We start from the raw sequence: 19,341 nt of genomic DNA, 5'->3' as shown, positions 1-19,341 counted from the left end.
ATCTGGGCACGGCGGCGGGCGCACGGTGCCTCACGATCCCCTTAATACTGTCCGCCCAAACCCTCCCTTCACACACATCACGCCACCCGGCCCCCTGAAAGCCCCGAGGGGCGTTTTTTTGGTGCTTGGCCTTCGGACCATGCCGGGACGGCGCCGTTTTCCCCGGCCTTTTAGCAGAGAGCGAAGGGGGTGGGGGGGACCTTGGAGCGGGGGGAACGTTGGGCGCCGGCAGCGGCGCTCGGGGGGACGGCGGGGCGGTGGCGCCGCCGCAGGCTCGGCGGGGCGGTGCGGCGGGCGCGCAAGATGGCGGCCGGCAGCGGCCGCTGCGTGTGGAGAGGTGAAGGGGGGGGGGGGGGCGCGGCTCCCGGGGCCTCGTCTGCGTCCAGCCGGCCGCTTGTCTCCTCGCCCTCACCCGCCCGGGGGTGAAGGGAGCCCGAGGAGGCGGCCGGGCGGCTGGCTGAGGCGCCGTTTGCGTTTATTTTTTTCCCGCAGTTCTGGCCCCGCACTGCCGATGGGCTTTGGCCGGGCTCCGCCAGCCGCTCGCCGCCGCCTCGCCTCGCCCCCCGCAGCCCGTCTGCTGCTACGCTGCGGCCGCCAAGTGAGTGCGTAGTTCTGCCCCTCGGCTGGGCTTTGAGTCCAGGAGGGTCCCGCTGCCCCTGAGGGGGCCGTGGTGGTGGTGTGTGAGGTGTTGCCCTCACTCCGAGCTGCTCTCGGGGGGCTTCCCGCAGGCAGTGGGGTCCCAGGGAAGCAGTGCGGAGAGGGGAGATCAGGGCTGGGCCCGCAGGGAGGGTTTTTGGTAGTGGTTCAAGTAAGGAGCCCAACGGCTGTTGGGGGGGGGGGGAAACCCGATGGGTTTTGTTACGTGGTTTTGAAAAGGATGGCTGGGTTACAGCTGAAGGAATCGTGTCAGCTTGGAAGCTGCTGAGCTTATGGAACTGGTTTCAGACCGTTCCTCTTCTTGCCTCACGTTATCATAAAATCACAGCACAGAATATCGTGAGCTGGCAGGGATCCAGAGTGATCATAGAGCCCAAATCCTGGCTCCACAGAGGACCACCCAAAAATCAGACCAGATGTCTGAGAGCGTTGTCCAAACACTTCTCGATTTCCAGCAGGCTCAGTGCTGTGAGCACCGCCCTGGGGAGCCTGTCCCAGTGCCCGACCACCCTCTGGGTGCAGAACCTTTCCCTAACACCCAGCCTGACCCTCCCCTGTCCCAGCTCCGTGCCGTTCCCTTGGGTCCTGTCGCTCTCCCCAGAGAGCAGAGCTCAGCGCCTGACCCTTGTGTGGAACCCAAGCTGAACAAACCAAGTGACCTCAGCTAGACACCTAGATTGCTTTGATGTTTCTTAAAGTCTGATACTGCTGCATAAGTGGGAGAAGAAAAATGCGTTCTGTGCGCGGAACAGCGGAGCATGCTGTACACCAAGAGCGTTGGAATATAGTTAACTTTTTCAATTTTAACCTTCATTTTAATAGAGGAATGGAGCATCCTTTTCTATCTCTATTTTTCCCCCTCATTTTGAGAGCCTTTCAAAATAGCGGAGTTAAAGACTGGAGCTTGTGTTTGTTAACTCCACTGGAAGCTTGATTTGTCTTGGCCATATGAGACAAGTGATTGGAGTGAATTTAAGGATGTTACTTGCTCTTATGTGTAGAGCCTACCTTGGTAACTACTCATTAATTAACTGACCTATGACAGCGTTTACTTCTTTTTCTTGGAGCAAGTGCCAAACTCTTCTGCTGATGATCTAACAATGGTGTTTGTTTTCTTTTTGTCTCAGAAATGCAAAAAGAGGTTCACAAAAGGCCAAGCAGGAAGAAACAAAAAAGAAAAAAGGAATTATCAGGCGGCCTCTGATGAGCAAGCCAGTGGATGATGTGTACTTGACATGGCTTTACAAGCGGCCATCCTATAATGTAGAAGAGGCTGTCGGTATGCTAAAGAAATTTCAGGAACTAGACTTCACATACCCAAAACAGTATGTGTATATTAATGTGTTTCTAGATACGGCACTGCAGAAGAAGGTAAGTTCAAAGAGGATAAGGAGGTGTTCTGATTTTTTTTGTAACATGGGAAGGCTGAGTTTTAAATGTAGAGTAGATGTTTCTGTTGGCCTTCTCAGCTGCTTCTTCCAACTGCTCTGTTTGGCTGTCAGAGTACAGTCTGCTTTTGCAGGTGGCTTTATGCCTTTATTGTGTGTATGCTTATTAAATACGGCTCAAATTCTTGGGGTCAAGGTAAGCACCTTCAAGAATTTCAAAGATGGGCTATTATGTGACTGAAAATCAGGTCCAGGCAGAACAGATCAAACTGAACTTCACATTTGTTTGGGCTTTCCAATTGAAGGTGTGTTACCAAAATCATGCTTATATTTTGTTCTGGATTCTTTGTTACAGGGAGAAGTGTATATTAGCTTCTTGCCATCTCTGTCCCCTGCCATATTTTTATTTTTGTTTTTCAGTCGTGCGCCTTGAAAGTAGGGTATTGTTTGCTTATGATGTTTTTTGTGGGTACTGTTGGAGTGAAGGCACTTACGCATACACAGCTCTTCTTCCATACCAAGAGGCAGTGAAAGGGAAGCCTTTTTTGTTGTTGTTGTTGTTTTGAAGAACCTTATTTCATCATTTATTTCCCTGGGATCTTTGGGGTTCATGCAAGACCCCTATTTACATTGCTGCATGCCAGAGAGCTGCCGGTATCTTCAGCAATTACTGGGAGATAGTTTCACTTCCCTTGACCACAGTTGGTACCAGTTCCTAGTCAGTATAACAGACTGGACTTGAATCCAGAGCAGAGGGACTTGCTCTGTTACCTTGGTGAAGTGCAAGAGAGCCAGGATTCCTGTTAAGCTGCTAAGACCATCATTTCTGGAGGAGTTTCTTGCAGCTATTTGTTTTTTCTGGCTTGGATTAATGACATGTTCATGTTAAGTGGAAATGTCAATGTGAGCACTTTTCATGACACTAAAAGTGAATGGTGTCCTTGCAAGTCTTCAGAGGACGCTGGTTAAGAAATGAGGAAAAAGTGTGGACAAATTTTTGCTAGGTGACATTTCTTGCGCTCTCAGCTTCAGAGGAGGTTGTTAGGAGTCTGGTCTGAGTGTTGTCTTGGTGGAGTATTTTAGCTTTTATTGCCATTCTTCCCTTTTGTCAGTTCAAAGGCACCTAGCCCAGTTTAGATTTTCCCTGAAACTCTTTCTCCTTCCCTCAGAGCTAGAAAACAGTTTGGTCTCTTTAAAGTTTCTTTCTTTGTGCGTGTAACTAAATATCCCTTTGGTATACCAGAGTCACTTAGAGCTAGATAAGTTTATGCTTTCACAGACCTCTTGTTCCTGCTTCCAGTAGCAGTGAGGCATTCTTAAGCCTTGGTGAGAGACACGTTTCTTGCTGATGCTTTGCATTGGCCACTACCTACTCAGAAACTTAATGTAAATGAGCTGTGACTGCAGAACCCCCCTGTGCGTTACTGTCGACACCTGAGCGTGGCAGCAGTTCCACGTGCAGGAGTCACTGACCCCAGCCCCTTTCTCTTGGGCAAGCATCAGCATACATAAATCATGTATTTTTATGTTGGTGAAGTCTAGATTCTGCTACTCCAAACCAGACCTACAAAGGCAGTCAGAATCTGTGCATTGTGCTGGTTTATTATGATTATTACGTGCAAGTATATTGTGGTTAAAAATGTTTTAGTCAAAGATGCTTGCATCTGTGCATTTGTGTGGGTGCAAAATTATTTAGTATGACTTGCTCTGAAGTCATGATTTCTTTTTTGTTTCAATATTTTCCTTTATTTTTAGAAAAAAGTAGATCCGTTTGCAAGCACCGTTCTTCTTCCATATCGCTTTACAGACGAAGTGAATAAGGTCCTGGTTTTCACAGAGGTGGGTAAGCACGAGTTACTTAGTTATATGTGCTATGAACCTAGCATGCTCTTGCATGGGATCTAGTCGTGTTGTATGCGCTGTACCTTGTGTTGGGAAGGCTTTCTAAATGCTTTGCAGGATTCTCAAGCCTGTTGAGGATTCATCTTCAGCAGCGCCTTAATGTGTTAACAACCACCTTGAATTTCCTTCATCTTGATATATCTACGTATGCGTAATTTATTCTAGCAATACACTCAGGGAGTGAACATCTGCGTAGGTGTGACTGAGGGAGAGAAATTATTGAAGTCTGTTTGCAGAGTAAAAACTTTGATTATCCTGTAATAAAGGTGGACAGTTTGGTTTAGCAGTCATGTCTAACCTTGCTGTCTGAAGCCTTAGTAGGCAGTGCAAATTAGAAGTTACTCGCAGTGGCTTATGCTGTAACGGCTCGCCATTGAGTGGCGGTGGTGTTCAGTAACTTCTCAAATAAAAAATATAGACAACCAATCTAAATAATACCCTGCCCTGCCTCACCCCCAAACCTTTCATCTGCCGTGCTAGGAGATCAGTGATGTGAAATGGTGTGGAGAGCCTTTGTAGCATCTGTGTGAGGCTAGTTCAGTCTCTTTGCTGTTGTTCTTCGCCTGTTAATCTTTCTAACAAAATAACCTGTATGAAATGATTCTAGAGAAGTGCCCTGGATTTAGTTGATGGTTCTTTGAAAACAGGAAAACCAAAGTTGACTTCTAAATGCTATTTGAAGCAATAGTTTAATAGCACTTTCAGAAGTAAATAGCCGTATTTTATGGTGGTTTTAAGAAGCCTGCTTCATGCTTTTCTTTTAGCTTTGATTAATGGCACATGTTGACTCCACCTAGTGGATGATTGGTTGAAGCTTCCAGAGGATGACGATCAGAGAGAAAGGGCATGGGACAGAGCTGTTCCCCAAAGGGATGATTTTTTTTTTTTTTTATCCAGAAAGAAACTGAAAGCTTGAATACTGCTTTCTATTAGGACTGGAAGTGAACTGGGGTTGCTGCTCCAATACTAAATCGCCAGTGTTAGATATATTTTTTTCATCTCTGGTTTGTCTTAAACTCTTCTTCCCTTCTTAACTAGTATATAGTCCGTTCTTACATCCCGTTGTCAAGGTAAAGAACCTATCCAATGCTGTTGATATAGACTAATTGGTAGTACAGATGCTAATAAATTCTTTTTCTCTCAACAGAATGAGCAAGAAGCTGAAATAGCTCGAGAGAATGGAGCTGCTGTTGTAGGAGGAGTTGAATTAATCAAATGGGTATTTATTTTTTTTTTAAGAATTATCTGAATTAAACATTGTAGCTTTTAACAGTGACCAAGCGGGGAGGGGGCAAAGAACTTAATGTCCAGCAAGCTGTAGCTTGAGGTTAGCAGCCAATATAAAGAGTAAGATACTGGTTTCTGTGCTCTGACATTTTTGTGCATAGAAGTTGTGTACTTCGTTAATTTATTGTGTTCCTAAATATATTTTACCTTGTTTTATTGCAGATTTTGGAAGATGAAATCCAAGTGGACTCCTATGTAGCTGTTCCTGCAATAATGCCTAAACTAATACCATTAAGAGGCAAGCTAAGACGAAAATACCCCAGCACAAAAAGAAGTAAGAAGCATTTTTATTTTTTTAATAAATCTAAGTACTGGGACAAGATTAACTCTTGAGGTGATTTTTTTTTTTTTTCATGAGGACATATAATTACACTGAGTATTTGACTGCATATGACTGAGCCACTCCTTTTGTCATATGTGAAAGTTGTTTTAGGAACCTAGTACTGTGCCTTTCCCCTGCAACAAAAACGTTGGGATTACGGTCAAGGTAAGTTTTGTCAACTAGTTGTGCGTGTGAGTTAATATCTGATCAACTGTAATAGTACTGCAAACTTTATGGAGTGAAGTTACGTAGGAAAATAGAAACAACTTTGGGGAAAAAAAGATGTTCACTGAGATAGTTGCGCTGTCTGACTGTTGTACAGTTGTTTGGATCCCAGCTACATGACTGCTCTATGTACTTGTCTGTGCTTCTTAATAACAGTATTTATGCTTCTTGTTAGTATAACCTGTTAACTTTTCTGTGTGGTTGCTCCCTTTTCATTATGCTCAAGAAACTTCCTATTCAGATCAGGTTCTCACAGCATCAAACGTCTCTGAATATTTTGTCTCCCTTGCTGACTTGATTTATTTTTGCTGTACTTCGGGGGTCTTTCAAACACAGGAAAAAAGTTATTCACGTGAGCAGTGTCAGTTGCATGAAACGCTACATCTTGAACCAAATTCCTTTCCCCTGCTGCCCTAACAATGTTTTTACAGGCTGCAGGCAGTGTTTTTAGCCTCCTAAATGTTTGAGGCAAACATACGAACCTGCCCAAAGCATTGCAACAGAATACTCCAGATGTTCTGGGGACAAACAAAAGTTATGTTACGCCATTACAAATTTGCTTGGTTTGTAGGTTATTGGTGGCTGCTTTCTCTTGGAGACACTCAAAGGCATGTGGGAGAAATAATACTTGTAGTTGAAGCAACCGAGTGGTGCTGTAAATCTGTCAGATGAGCTGCAGCTGAGATAACAAAACAGCTGTCTTGACTTGTTCAATGGCTGGACTGGGCCAGGATGTTTCACGTAGTGTGTAATCTTGCTATTGCACAGTTGTGGAGTGTTTGTTTTCAAGGTAGACGCTTGGGGCTTATTCTAAATTTAACTCAGTAGGTTCTGATCTTCCAAACTAATTATATTAGGAATTAGGTAATAATGACTGCTTATGTACGCTCTTCACAGATTCTTTATTGGAAGTGAAATCTTACTTAACTTTTTTTTTTTTTTACTATATCATCTATTAATGTCTGCTGATTGATGAGGAAGGAATGAATATGGAGAGAGATTTTCATAGAAGATGTGTGAGGGTGCTTCATGAAACTACATTTTTCTTTGGAGTTTAACTGCTTTAGCTGAAACATTGAGTTCTCCCTTTTCTAGCAGTATGTTATGCCCTACTCATAAACATTAACCAGATTTTGTGTCTTTAATTAGATTCTCTGGGCCACGATATCCCCAAAATGCTACAACTCTTTAGAGAAGGTCTAGAGTACACGGTGGAAGACGAGCGTGTGATCAAGACGAGAATAGCAAGAGTAAGTATGGAGAGTTCTTAAGTGTTCTCTACTGAGCAGAGTTGAAGTTAGTATTAAAGCAGGGAAGAAAAGTTTTTGACCTGTGCATTCTCAAGATTTTAAGTGTTATTTCACTGACTAAAAAGAACTTTACTGTTTCTTGTGCAACGTGTTCAGCTGATGTGAGCCTTGTATGTCACTGAAGTATGGTGATGGAAGCTGGTTCCACTGGAAGCAAGACATATCTAATGCTGAGAAGTTAAGGATGCCAAGAGTGGGATCTCTGGATCAAACTGTATTCACTTGAACCTAATAATTAAAGGCTGGTTTAATTTAGGAAATTTTTAGTCATGGTTTAATTTTAAGAACTTTTAGTCCTGGTTCAGGGGAGGAAACAAACCAACTGTTTGCACCATACCTGAAATGTAAAATTAATCTGCGCTTTGACTACCGTCATAAGAAACCGGGTTATTGAAGGGTGTCTTTTCTCTTGTTATAGGCTCTTAAGCTTTTTTCCGTATTTTTTTTCCTGTTCCAAATTGTTTTACTTCCATTCTGTTTTGTCTATTTGTAATCCTACCCGTTTGTAACTTTAACTGATACTGGTACAGAAAGGAAGTTCACAAGACTTGTGTTCTCTGCAGTTCTGGCTGGTGATATTAGATAAGCAAGTTTGTTGATTTTGGCTAGCTCCTGTGAGTTGTGCATATGAATTTAAAGGGCTTGTTCTTCTGTACAATACCTCAAAACTGCGGTTTTCAGGACTATTCTCCCAAAATGTGTTATGTATTAGATTCTCATACAGGCAGGAGGTATCTTTAGCTGTCTATAAGTCTGATGTGACTACATAAAACACTTCAAATCCATAGATAAAATGGAAAAAGAAAAAAAAAGAAAATCCTTCTCAAGTATTTTGCCTGTATTCTATATCTTTAATTTTTTGCTTTGGACTACTTTAATTGTAATCCTCTTGATCAGCCTTTAAAATACTTGCAAATTAAATATCTTTGAAAGTTTTTTTCACACTTAATCTAAAAAAAAAAAAACAACATTTTTTTTTTAATATTTTTTTTTTAATAACAACAATCAAAACTCGGATAGCTTGACAGCATTCCGTGCAATTGCAGTTGGTTGTACTTGGTATAGCTTCTTACTGCTGTGGTTAGAGTTTCTGAGACTTAAACCACGTCCTGTTACTGCCATGAGCTGCTGGCGTTACAGGGCACCTTAGGTTCTTTGGGCGGCCCAGGCCCTGCATTTCTGTAAGCACTTCTGAAGCTACGGTGCAGCCAGAGATGTCATTTTTTAAATTATAATTAGTAAATAGCAGGTTCTTGTGAATGAGCTCTTAATCTTGGATCGGAAATAGCGTGCTGGGGGTTTACTTGTGCGCAGTTGAGCTGTGGTAAGGTAACATCAGCTCCGTGGCAGAGGTGACTCCACCGCAGTGGAAGTGACGTGTTCAGGGAGTTGGACGCCAGAGGATGACTGTGGTTACGGCTCGTGTAAAATGTCTCCACCCTCTGTAGCTGCTCTCCTGTGCCTGACCTAGTTGTGCTGCTGTTTGTGCAGCGCCGCTGGGAGGAAAGCTGGCACAGGCAAGGCTCTGGGAGGTGGTGGAAGCCTTGAGTGGTTATGCATGTCTGCTCACCACTAAATCAAGAGCTCTTTAAATTTAAACCTTGTCAGTGAGAAAATAATCATTTGTGAATTACACAGAAGTGTAAAGATCTATTGCTGTGTTCCAAGCAGTGGCATAGATGTTTCTGGGACTCTGCCAAGCTGGTGTTTCTCAAAGAGAGCTTTTCCCTTTAGTGCTGCTTGCTGTCTTATGTTGCCTGTTAGTTCAGTTATGGCCCATAGCTTGAAGTAATGCCGCCCTCCCACATAAGTCAGCAGCCTCAGTGGTGTTTTCTTATGTAGTGAGTAATTGAGATGTCTTTGAAAAGCCCAGGAGTTGGCAATAGTTAAGTCTAATTAGTAGATCTGAAGTTGTGAAACCAAGAATGTAAAATCTTCTTTTAAGACACAGAGCTTAGAGCAGAAGAGAGACAACTGAGACACTTGGGATGTCTCCTTCAGAATCATGCTATCTGAAGAGGGCAGCTTGAAGTCATTTTTGTTGAGGGTTTTGACACAGCTTTTGAATTGGGATAGGCTGCTGTTGACTGCTATGAAGTATTCTTTCTCCAAAGTTGGAGGTGTTGTCTTTAGAAAATGTAAAGGTGACACCAGGAAGGAGTTTTTGGTTTGTTTCTGTGTCTGTGCAGGGAGCTGCCTGGGAAGCAGTTCTCTTGTGAAATGCAGGAAGGTTATTTTGAGGTGAGACTTAAAAGTTTGTTTGGAAGGATATACATTTTGGGGAGGGACGTGCACAGGAGCACCATTTCCTTTACAGGGTTAGGAGTGTGGAGAGAGGTGTACTGAACCAGAGGCCTCTCAAACTTGGTGAGTGGAAATCATGAGTTGAGGCTGGAAATGGCAATTTGCACTGGCAGTAGCACCTACCTCCCTCGTCTGTCAGCGTCGGGAAGGCCAGAAGTGTCAGTGTCCTTGCAGGCTGTGAGGGACATTGAGCCTTACAATACATACCTCAGCAAGAGCTGAAGGTCTTGTGGAGCTCTTGATGGTATGTGCTATACCAAAGTAATGTCTTCCTAGTAATCCTATATGGCAAAAGGCTTGAATTTGGAACAAAACAAGGACTGAGGATGGCGAAAAACATAGCGAAGTAAACTATAGAACAGGAAACAGCACTTTACAACAGCGAGGACCAAGGGCACAGCCTCAGTAAGGGGTATTCTGTGCCTGCATTTTTCTTTCCTATACATTGCTAGTATCTCAGAAGCGCAACCAGCTTGAGTGCCAGGATGAGAAAAGGATATCTGCAGGGTCACCAGGCTCTTACAGAGAAATGCTTTTTTTCCTTTCCCTTCTGACCTTCTTGGGAAGGTTCATAACTGAGCTGAAGCCAGTGAAAGCAAGGCAACACAAAATGGGTCAGTGCTCTTTAACTGATACTGTCTGTCCACTAAATGTTTTCTCCAATTCTGTGGAAATGTTCATCTGCCACGTTTGTCAGCACTTAGCTCTTGGTTTGGGGGCTTTTTTTTTGTTCCTGAAAGCAGAGATGTTCCAGTTCCCGCCTTCGCTGTCATGAGAGGCATTTGACTTCCCTGAATTATGGCAAAATGGAGTCGTTTTATTATGCTGGTGCAGTGCAAAGTAAAATTTGTTAGGAGTTGCTCTAAACCTGCTCTGAAGAGATTTAGTTAACATTTTATATAGAGACATCTGAGGACAAGTTCTTGGAGTTCAGCCGAGTCAAGTGCTTCTCTTGAAATTAAGAGGAAATCTGGTTTTACTTGAATAATGCAGAGACATACAGAGGTTACATATTGTTACGGGATGCTGGTTACAGTACCGTTGTTAATTGCTTGGCGGCTTACTGTGCTCCAGAAATGTCTCACCATTGCTAACAGGTAAAACAGGGCTCTGTTCATCTCTTAGTAGCACCAGGAGACAAAATGTACTTGCTCAGAAAACAGAGCTGTGAACTCATGTCTCTCTTCATGAACTTGTTTCACATTTGACTGAAATAAAAAATAAAGTATTGTTGGTAGTTGGAACTCTAGATCTTGGAGTTGATGGAGCTAAACCGTGAAATGCTGGGGATCTGTGGGTTTTCTGTTCTTGTTAGATTGTCTTATGAGAGCTATAGGATGGGACTTGGAGTAGATTTCCCCCATGTCAGATGCCACGACTGTAAGCCCAGTTTAAGTGCCTTGAGAACTGATTTAGCTTTCTGGCTGAATGGCTGCTAGGCAGCCCAGGTCTCTGACATGCCGTGAGATAAAGCCATAAAAATTCCAGTTCCCTTTTTGAAACGGCCAGTTTTTAGTGGCTGCATTGCCCTGTAAGTCTTCAGAAAAGCTGGAACCTGAGTTCTGAGTGAAGGTGCCAAAACCCTTAATTTCTGGCTGATTGCAGCCTTCACTGTGGGAGCCCCAGTCCTCATGACTGCAGGTGGGAAGACCCTCAGCTGGAGACCGAGCTGGAAATGCGTAGGTGGATCCGTGCTGATACATGGGTGTTCTGGCCATGCCACCATGGAGGTAAAGTGGCTGGAAGTAGAGGGCAGACTGATCTGCCCCACTCTATGAGGCTCTCTGGAGGGCATTATTTTAGGACTACATGTTAGAGCTTACATTATCCTTCATCCTGGTTGCCTGAAGAAGAGGACGTGTGAACGTTGAGATCAAGGCACAAGCTTTATAGCTCCTTTAAATTTCTTGAATGTGGTGTGAAATGACTCTGTTCTGAACTGAAAGTGACTGTTCTGTTAGAATGGCATGGAAAAGAGGAGGAAAAAGGCTCTCTTTGTCCTCCTTGGGGCAGAAATGAGTAGAACAAAACAAACATGGCAATGCAGGTAGTATTACAGGACTCTTACTGGACACAGGAATGAGGACAGTTGGATTGGTACACTTGGAAGTTAATACCTAACCACGTTTCTTGTACATAACCCTTGCTTATGAGGGAAATGAGGCAGCTTCAGCATGTCAGCTACGGGGTTTTCCTTTTGATGCAGGGGTGCCGTACCTGCTAGTATTTTCATTTATGTTTAGAAGTTATTCTAATTAATTCAATAGTGTTTAAAATATGAGGGACTAAAATGTTAGTAGCTGAGATGGTCAAGTACAGTTCCATTCAATAACAAAAATATGTGAAGAGGGTTATTTCTAAATAAAAGGAAGGGCTACTGGACTTTGTCACTTAACTGAAAGGATCATGGAGTTTCAAACCATTATCTTTTATAGATGAACCAAAACTAGACTTTGTACAATGCTGTACACTGTTAGACCTTGTCTAACTTTGGGAAAGATGGCACGTCCATTTTCTGAAATGCAACAGCAGTATGCCTGGACTAGGGCTTTTTTATCTTGGTGCACCAGAGATGTTCAGAGAAGGTAATGGCAAACAGATGTGCCATTCTTCCTTGGTTTGCCTTGGCATGCTTCTTGTTTTGTTTAATGTGCAGGGCTAGCCATTTTCTGGATTTGTGTAAGTTGGTTGCAGATTGCAGTGGACGTGTAGGTTTGTACATATGTTAGTGCATGACTTGAACTTCAGAGCTGTCAGCTTTGTGGTTAGGTAGGTGGTGTTCTGCTTTGCTTTTTAGCCCAGGCAGTGAAACCATTGTAAAACAAGTCGCAACCTGAAGAAATTGATAGAAATTCCCATCAGGAAGCCTTTTAGCATTACCTTTATTTTTTGTTGCTCAATTAAAAACAACAACAACAGCAAACCTATGTGTATGTATAGCCTTTTGGATGCATAAATCATACATGCTGCTTCTTTATTTCATATTTACCAAATAAGTCTTTCCACATGATGGTTCCCAGACCGTTAAGTATCTTACAGCATGATCATGAACCTCTCAAATCACACCTCTTCCCTGCACCAAGGAGTGGGAAGGGTTTTTTGTCAGCTGGGGTGTATAAGGCAACAGTTACTTTCAGCCTTTAAGGTTAGCATCTGGAAGACTTGGCTGTCTCACTGTTTTTGGAGGGAGGTTCCTACAGCTCTTGAGCTCGAATGTCTCAAACGTCGTGTTCCTTTTTGGGCATATCCCACTTCCTCCCATGCTGTGCACATTCTCTGTACAGATTCTGCCATGCAAAGCACCTTTGCTGTGTCTAAATGACTTCTGTAGCTAGCTTGACTTGATTCTCCGGTCCCCAGATTCCCAGAGCGTTTAGTTAACTAGCTGGTGATAATCCTGTTTACCACAGTGTTCTGAGTTGTTGGTATTGATAACTTTTTTTATATTGTCAGGTTTTTCTGCCCTGCCATGGCTGCATTCCCTACATACAGCCCTTGTAGTCAAATCAGTAGAGCAGGTGTAGTGCCACGACTGATCTCTTGATACAATTCCCTAAGCGCAGTTTAACACTTAAAGCTAGTGTTTTGATAGCGGGGCATCTTCTAGTTCTTCATTTGCAGATGTATCCACCAAATGGCTGAGTGGGTCTTCTGTGTGTTCAGTTGCAGCCTTCTAAAGATCCTCTAGTAGATTAGAAGCTTTGGGACTTTGTGAATGGAGCTTTAAACATCATCTCTTTTGGTTAAACTTGTACAGTGCTGGATATTCATAGGTAGCTTCTGCCTAGGCAGCAGAGGTAGTGAGAGGTCCTGTTAAAGAAACTTGTTTCTTCCCCCCAGAAAGAACAAATAACTTCTCTGTACCTCCTTACAGCACCTTGTGCTGCTCTAGAGAGAAGCGACCTAAACTATAGTTAGGTAACGCTTCAGTTCTGCGCTCTGGTTTTAGCACATACTGCCATCTTTTCAAGCTCCATTGTGGTTAGGTTGTATTTATACAAAGTGGACTAGAAATAAATTCATAGTTGTTCCCTCTGGAGGCATTGTTATTTGTCAGGGTGGCTCAGGACTTGGATGTTGAGGTCCCACCGGAATCGATCTGAGCAGAGCAGCTCGTGCAGCTTTGGAGATCTGGTCCAGGGTGCTTCTGTCAGTTTGGGGAAGGCTAGAATTAACCTAAATATCTAAGTGCTGATACACAGTGACTGTGCGCACACCAAGAGTTACTGTGGGATACTTTGGTGATGTAGAAGCTACTTTGAAATACTTAAAACCCTTTGGGCATTACCTGTCTTCATTATGGAGCCATCTGCATCTCAAGAAAATTGTGGTACACGATCTCTTGGGATGTGTCATGTTGCATGATGGAATGTAACTCGCTTTGCCCTATTTTCCTGTAGTATCAAACAGGGGATATTAACTAATGTCTTCATATTTTGACATGTTTGTCTTCTCTCATAATGTGTTATAGTTCTTAGAAGAAATTGTAACTTACTGTTTAGAGCAGCTTGCTAGTTCTGTATATTTTGTGTTCTTGCAGGCTTGGTGACAGATGATGAATATTAAGTAGCTCACTCAAGTTGCACAATTGGAGGCTTGCTTGAGACTTGAACCTAGTGCAAGATTAGGAAGCAAACACAGTTCAAGCCTTTATATATAGCTTCTAATTAGTTACTATAATTGTTGAAATTGTTGCAAGTGTTCCTTTATTTTGAATTCTGTACAGCATGGTGAGTCTGTCAGTGAAGTGAAATGCTCAGCATTAGCAAACAAATTTTTACAGCTGTTAATTTATGAAAGATTAAGCACTTCACAGTCAGCCTAACAGTAATAAAGATGAATGGTTACTGGCCTGTGTAACAGAAGAATGGCATTTGGATCAAAAGTCTGCCAGAGGAGCATGAAAAGAAATTAATGGACCAAATCTGGGAGGAGACTAGGGAAGTATAACAAGATTTCTATTGTAATGCATGCCTTTATGGACAAGTGAATTGTTAAAACCTGCTTGTGCTACATTGAGAGGGAGTGGAGAAGGCGGGACCGAGTGATGTCTGTACACTCCACTGAAACAAAGCTAATTCTGTTTAAAAAAAAAAAAAAGCAAGCTCATTTTTCTTAATTCCACTTCTGAAACTTCTAGAAAAAGACTTCATAAACATGTCTGGGTGATACGGGTGAGACCAGGGAGATTAAATAAGGCATAGCAGGGCGTTAACGCTAGCAGAACATTAACTCTGAGAAACGTGCGTTAAGCTCTCCAGGAGCTGAGAGAAGTCAGCCCTGGGTTTGACCCGAGGGTGTTCAGGTTTGTGCGTCTCTTCCTCGTGAGTTGCTCATTGTTGAAGAGACTCCAGGTGAGATGAATAGCAGTTGTGGTTTAAGGTGATTAATAGATGAGGGAAGATGGAGATACTAATTTTTTAGCAGCGGTGTTGGTTTACTCCCAAGTATTTGTGATCTGTTCAGTGAGGACTGCTTATGTGCCTGAAGTAGTGTGTAAGTACTTCGTTACGTGAGCACGTCGGGCAGAACCAGGAGCCACCAGTCTACGGTGGATGTCCCATCCAACCTGGCCTTGAACCTCCAGGGATGGGGCATCCACAGCTTCTCTGGGCAACCTGTTCAGCGCCTCACCACCCTCTGAGTGAAGAATTTCCTCCTAACATCTAATCTAAATCTCCCTCATTCAATTTAAAACCGTTCCCCCTTGTCCTGTTATTATCTGCCTGAGCAAAAAGTCCTTCTCCATCTCTTTTTTTAAGCCCCCTTTAAGTATTGGAAAGCTGCAATGAGGTCACCCCAGAGCCTTCTCTTCTTCAGGCTGAACATCCCCAGCTCTCTCAGTCTTTCTTCGTAGGAGAGGTGCTCCAGCCCTCTGATCAACTTCGTGGCCTTCCTGTGGACCCGTTCTAACAGATCCCTGCATCCTTCTTATGCTGGGGGCCCATATTTAATACTTAATTTCAGTACTATTTCACAAAAGCACTTTTATGTGGGTTGTTTTTAAAAACATCTTTAAGGCTACATGTTGTATACAGAGTCATGGGAATGGAATAATTGAATGTCATGAGTAGAGAGAAGGAAAATAACGATAAAAATACAGCCTTGTATACTTCTCAGAGTCATTTTGATAAGGCCATTAATGGGATTTGTAACTCTTTTAACAGGGATACAGAGAAACAAGATGTATCCAAATGAAATATGTTCATACCCAGCACATACTGATTTATTAATCTAAGGGTTTAAGTATCACCATGGCTAATTCTGCATTATTCTTTTTCAGCTGGATATGCCTACTGAGCAGATAGTTGCCAATCTAAAAACAATTTTAGAGGATATCTGCAAATTCAAGCCATCAAGTTCTGGTAAGTAGCTGTTCTTCCAGTCTATTAGTTGAAGCTCTAGAAACAAAATAAAGAAATGATTATTAACCAGGGTGTCATTAAATGACCTCATTGCTTTGTCTACTTGGGACGGGAGGAGGGAGCTGTTAGGCTACTCAGTGAATTAACGCTTGACAGCTTGACAGCACTTAAGGACATGAATAGTGTCTGCTCTTATTGACGTGAACTCTCATTGCACTGCAGAAGTGTCTGTGTGAGGAAAGAAGTGAGATGATGTACAAAACTGAGTTGGCAGGTTGATGCTTAAATGGATTATAACAATACATTGGAATCCTTGTGAGACATGGGGGTCTTCAGGGTATGGGTGGATTGGTTTACACCACTTGAAGCTGAATACAAAGAATCCGAACCCAGAATCCACCTGCAGTTGCTTAAGGCAACGCCAGTGCTTCAGCTAACATCTAGTCTGATACTAACTACCCGTTTGAATATATACAACCATTTTTTTCTGTCGCCAAGATGTTTTTTAAATTTCTGCTGTTCCTGGTGCAAAGCTGTTAATCTTTTCTTTTCCTTCTCTAACTGAATGATCATGTTACAAAGGAGTAAAAGCATGAATTCGGCATGCTGTTCCTGTGGGTTCTGCTCACTGTTCTTTTGTAAAGAATTTGACCAACTAATATACTAGCTGTTCTTTTTCATATTGAAGTAAATGTAAAACAGATGTCAATTGCATTACTGGAGTGGAAACAGTGATTTAAAAACATAATTCTAGGGAAGAATAGCCTTCTGTAATCTAACCAACCAGTTTTTATATTAATATTGGTTTAATGTCTGCAAAAAAGAGTCAAATTTTGTCTCTTCCACTGATGCTCTGACTGTACAAACAGAATGGACCGTGAAAAGCAAACTAAACAAGCCTTTGGAAGCATTTAATCCCAAATAAAAGTATAAGGGGTTAGTTGACTAGAAATAAAACTAAATAAAAGCAGAAAGTCATGATTTTTTTTTATTGATGAGATTCATATATCAACTACACCAACTTGGTTAAGTAAGGGTAAGCCGTTCTGGACTTGATAACGTTTCTGTTTGTTTGCTGGTATCAAGCTTGATGACTGTGGTGTGTTTCTTTTGTCTTGTTCTTACTTGCTTGGTCAAAAATATTTGCCATTTGTAGGAAGCAAGCGTGGTCCTCAACATACCTTTACAGGAAGGGAATCTAGGTAGGCTTGCTAATTGTCAGTCGCTTCGTTTACAGATTTCTGTTCGTTTTAGATTTTCCATATGTAGTAGTGTGTCTTCGTGCAACTATGCAGTTACCACTAAAAAGGCATCCCTCTGCAAGTCACTTGATCTAATGCAAGGCTAAAAATACCACCAGCCATATGTTCTCAGAGTATAATGTAGTTCTAATTAATCCTCCACAAAGAAATTGGGTTATTTCTGTAGTGCCTCTTGTCAAAAGACTCCTTCAGCATTTGTTGGTAGGATCCTGAAATAGGATTGTTTGGGCTATTTTGGTGCTCTCTATCACGCACGCCTGAATATTTGTGCGATCAACAGGTGGCTAGTTAATTTTTGTGAAGTTGCAAATAGGGGAAAGCCAATTGTAATGTGTTTTGGAGCCTACAGCAGCTTTTTTTTTTTTTTTTGACATGGTTGTTCTGACCTGACCACTCAGTGAGGGGTGGAGTGGGAGGGTTGGAAATGAACTCAGTGCCCATGTGGTCATCTTTACTAGGATTAAAATGTTAGAAAGAGGGCTTAATTATTGTATATAAGGAATTGTGAACACTCAGAAGCCAAGCTATGTAGGGATGGCATTGACATCATGAAGATGAAAGGATGATTGGAGTTGACCTGAGAGAATGTTATTTGCTGTATGTGGGAAGAGTGTGTTGTGTTAATATATCTATCATCATTTATTTCAGTCTTTTGACTTGTTAGGTTTCTCACCTTGAAATGTATTCTTCCTGCTCTATGGGATTGGTTTGCTTTTTTTTTTCTTTGTACTAGGGGCTCTATTTTAGCTATCAGACATGTATCATCTCTACTGCTTCCTAATCATCTTGATCGGATATGTGTGTGTTACAAATAACCACAACATCTTAGCCTTTTCCTCCACAGTCTGGGTTTTATTCAGTTCCTTTCCAAATCCAAAGGGAACTTGAAAACCGCTGCCTACCTCAGCAGCCCCTTCCTCAAATGCATGCTGTTGTCCTTACCTTTGCCTCCTGTGCAGCTTCAATCCAAAATGCAGATGTGATTGACAGATAATCAGACTGCACTTCACAGAACTTTCCTGCATTGCTCCCTCTGCTGCTCCGGAGGAGGAATAGGGAGGAAGCATGTGTTGGACTTTCTGCCTTGAGCTCGGTATTATTTCCACTGCTTTGTAATACCCAAATAATTTCTTGGAGAGCACAGGATAGCAGAGCACCATTCTTAACCCATGCAGAAGCTATGGGTGCTACATGTTGTGGTAGATAAAAATGTAGGGTTTTGTTCGTGGAATGGCATGCCTGCTGCCTTTAAAAAGTAGGCTTTTCACTTATGCTTATATGTCAAGCGCTTCCCAAGGCACTCTTCAGAAAACTGGATCCTAGGCTGGTGTATTTGACTGCTGGAAGAAAAGCTGTTAGGTTGTCAGGAACTTCCCATCTGTAATTTGCTAGTCAGACTAGATTCCAAATTGACTTGATTTTTTTCTATACTTTAGAGGAGACTGTGTATGTGTGTGTAGCTTGATTTGTATGTTCCAAGGCCCAGGAATATCAATTATGTCAACTGCTGGTGAGGTACTGAAGGAATAAGGTAGCCATTGTGTTACTACCTTTTTGTAGCACCAGAGTGTGAAGTGCATTTTGAGCCCTATCTGGCAGGGTGCATGTTAAACTGTCTGTACTGAAATGATTTGTCTACTCATACCGTTCTGTGACTGTCATACACCTGACACGATCTAGATTAGTACTAAGGTAACTCAGCCTGGAGACACAAAAAGTGTTGGAGTAACTAAATTGGTGGCGTCCTTTGTTTTGTAGGTCCCTTTGTGCAGAAGTTGGTTATTAGATCTTCAACCAGTGAAGGCTTGCTATTGAACCTTGATGGACTTCTTCCTGAGGTAGAGAAAGTAGAAGAAAAAGAAGAAGAAACAATGGAAGGAGATGATGAAGAAAAACCTGTTCAAGAATCTGTTAGTACCTGATGCCTTTCCTTGTAGATCTGATGATCAGGCTTGGAAAGCAAATGGTGGATTTCAAATCATATTCTGTGAAAAGGAAAAATAAATACACAAGTTTCATTTTTAAATTCTGTGTAACAAGTAACTATGTCACAAACGGGAGTATGTTGTCAAAACTGAAGACACTAAGTTTCTTCTTTTTGGTAGCTGACAGTTCCCTAATTTGTGTTTTTTTTTTTTTTTCTTTGCACATAATAGTTCTTAGTCTAATAAATGTAGTGCTGTAAGCTCGAGGTACTGCTATCCAATTTCCACAGCTGCAGCTGAAAGGCCAGCACGTGTTATATCCATAATGCTGGGTTTTCTACTCTGTTGAAATTGCAAAATTGTTCAGTGTTTTTGTCTGTTAGACCCAACCTCA

General features: G+C 42.3%; 1 protein-coding gene across 1 annotated transcript; it reads left to right on the top strand.

Annotated features, from left to right (window-relative positions):
• The first annotated feature begins 211 nt into the window (after nucleotides 1–211).
• On the top strand, nucleotides 212–19,048 carry MRPL1 (mitochondrial ribosomal protein L1). Its single transcript, XM_048049756.2, has 9 exons — nucleotides 212–337; nucleotides 493–598; nucleotides 1,785–2,028; nucleotides 3,801–3,884; nucleotides 5,095–5,166; nucleotides 5,397–5,508; nucleotides 6,931–7,031; nucleotides 15,679–15,760; nucleotides 18,781–19,048. Exons 1-9 carry the CDS (start codon nucleotides 304–306, stop codon nucleotides 18,942–18,944), a joined length of 999 nt encoding a protein of 332 aa, XP_047905713.2. The 5' UTR covers nucleotides 212–303; the 3' UTR covers nucleotides 18,945–19,048.
• Nucleotides 19,049–19,341: the final 293 nt, after the last annotated feature.

Source organism: Anser cygnoides, chromosome 4 (genome assembly GCF_040182565.1).
Source record: "Anser cygnoides isolate HZ-2024a breed goose chromosome 4, Taihu_goose_T2T_genome, whole genome shotgun sequence".
Lineage (NCBI taxonomy): Eukaryota > Metazoa > Chordata > Aves > Anseriformes > Anatidae > Anser > Anser cygnoides.
This window is presented reverse-complemented; position numbering and strand designations above follow the sequence as displayed.

What these genes read in the sequence shown, in the direction of transcription:
- MRPL1 (XM_048049756.2), top strand. Translation starts at nt 304, where the DNA reads ATGGCGGCCGGCAGCGGCCGCTGCGTGTGGAGAG. An exon ending in TCAAGACGAGAATAGCAAGA is followed by an intron (nt 7,032 to 15,678) that starts GTAAGTATGGAG and finishes ATTCTTTTTCAG; the next exon opens with CTGGATATGCCTACTGAGCA. An exon ending in ATTCAAGCCATCAAGTTCTG is followed by an intron (nt 15,761 to 18,780) that starts GTAAGTAGCTGT and finishes TTTGTTTTGTAG; the next exon opens with GTCCCTTTGTGCAGAAGTTG.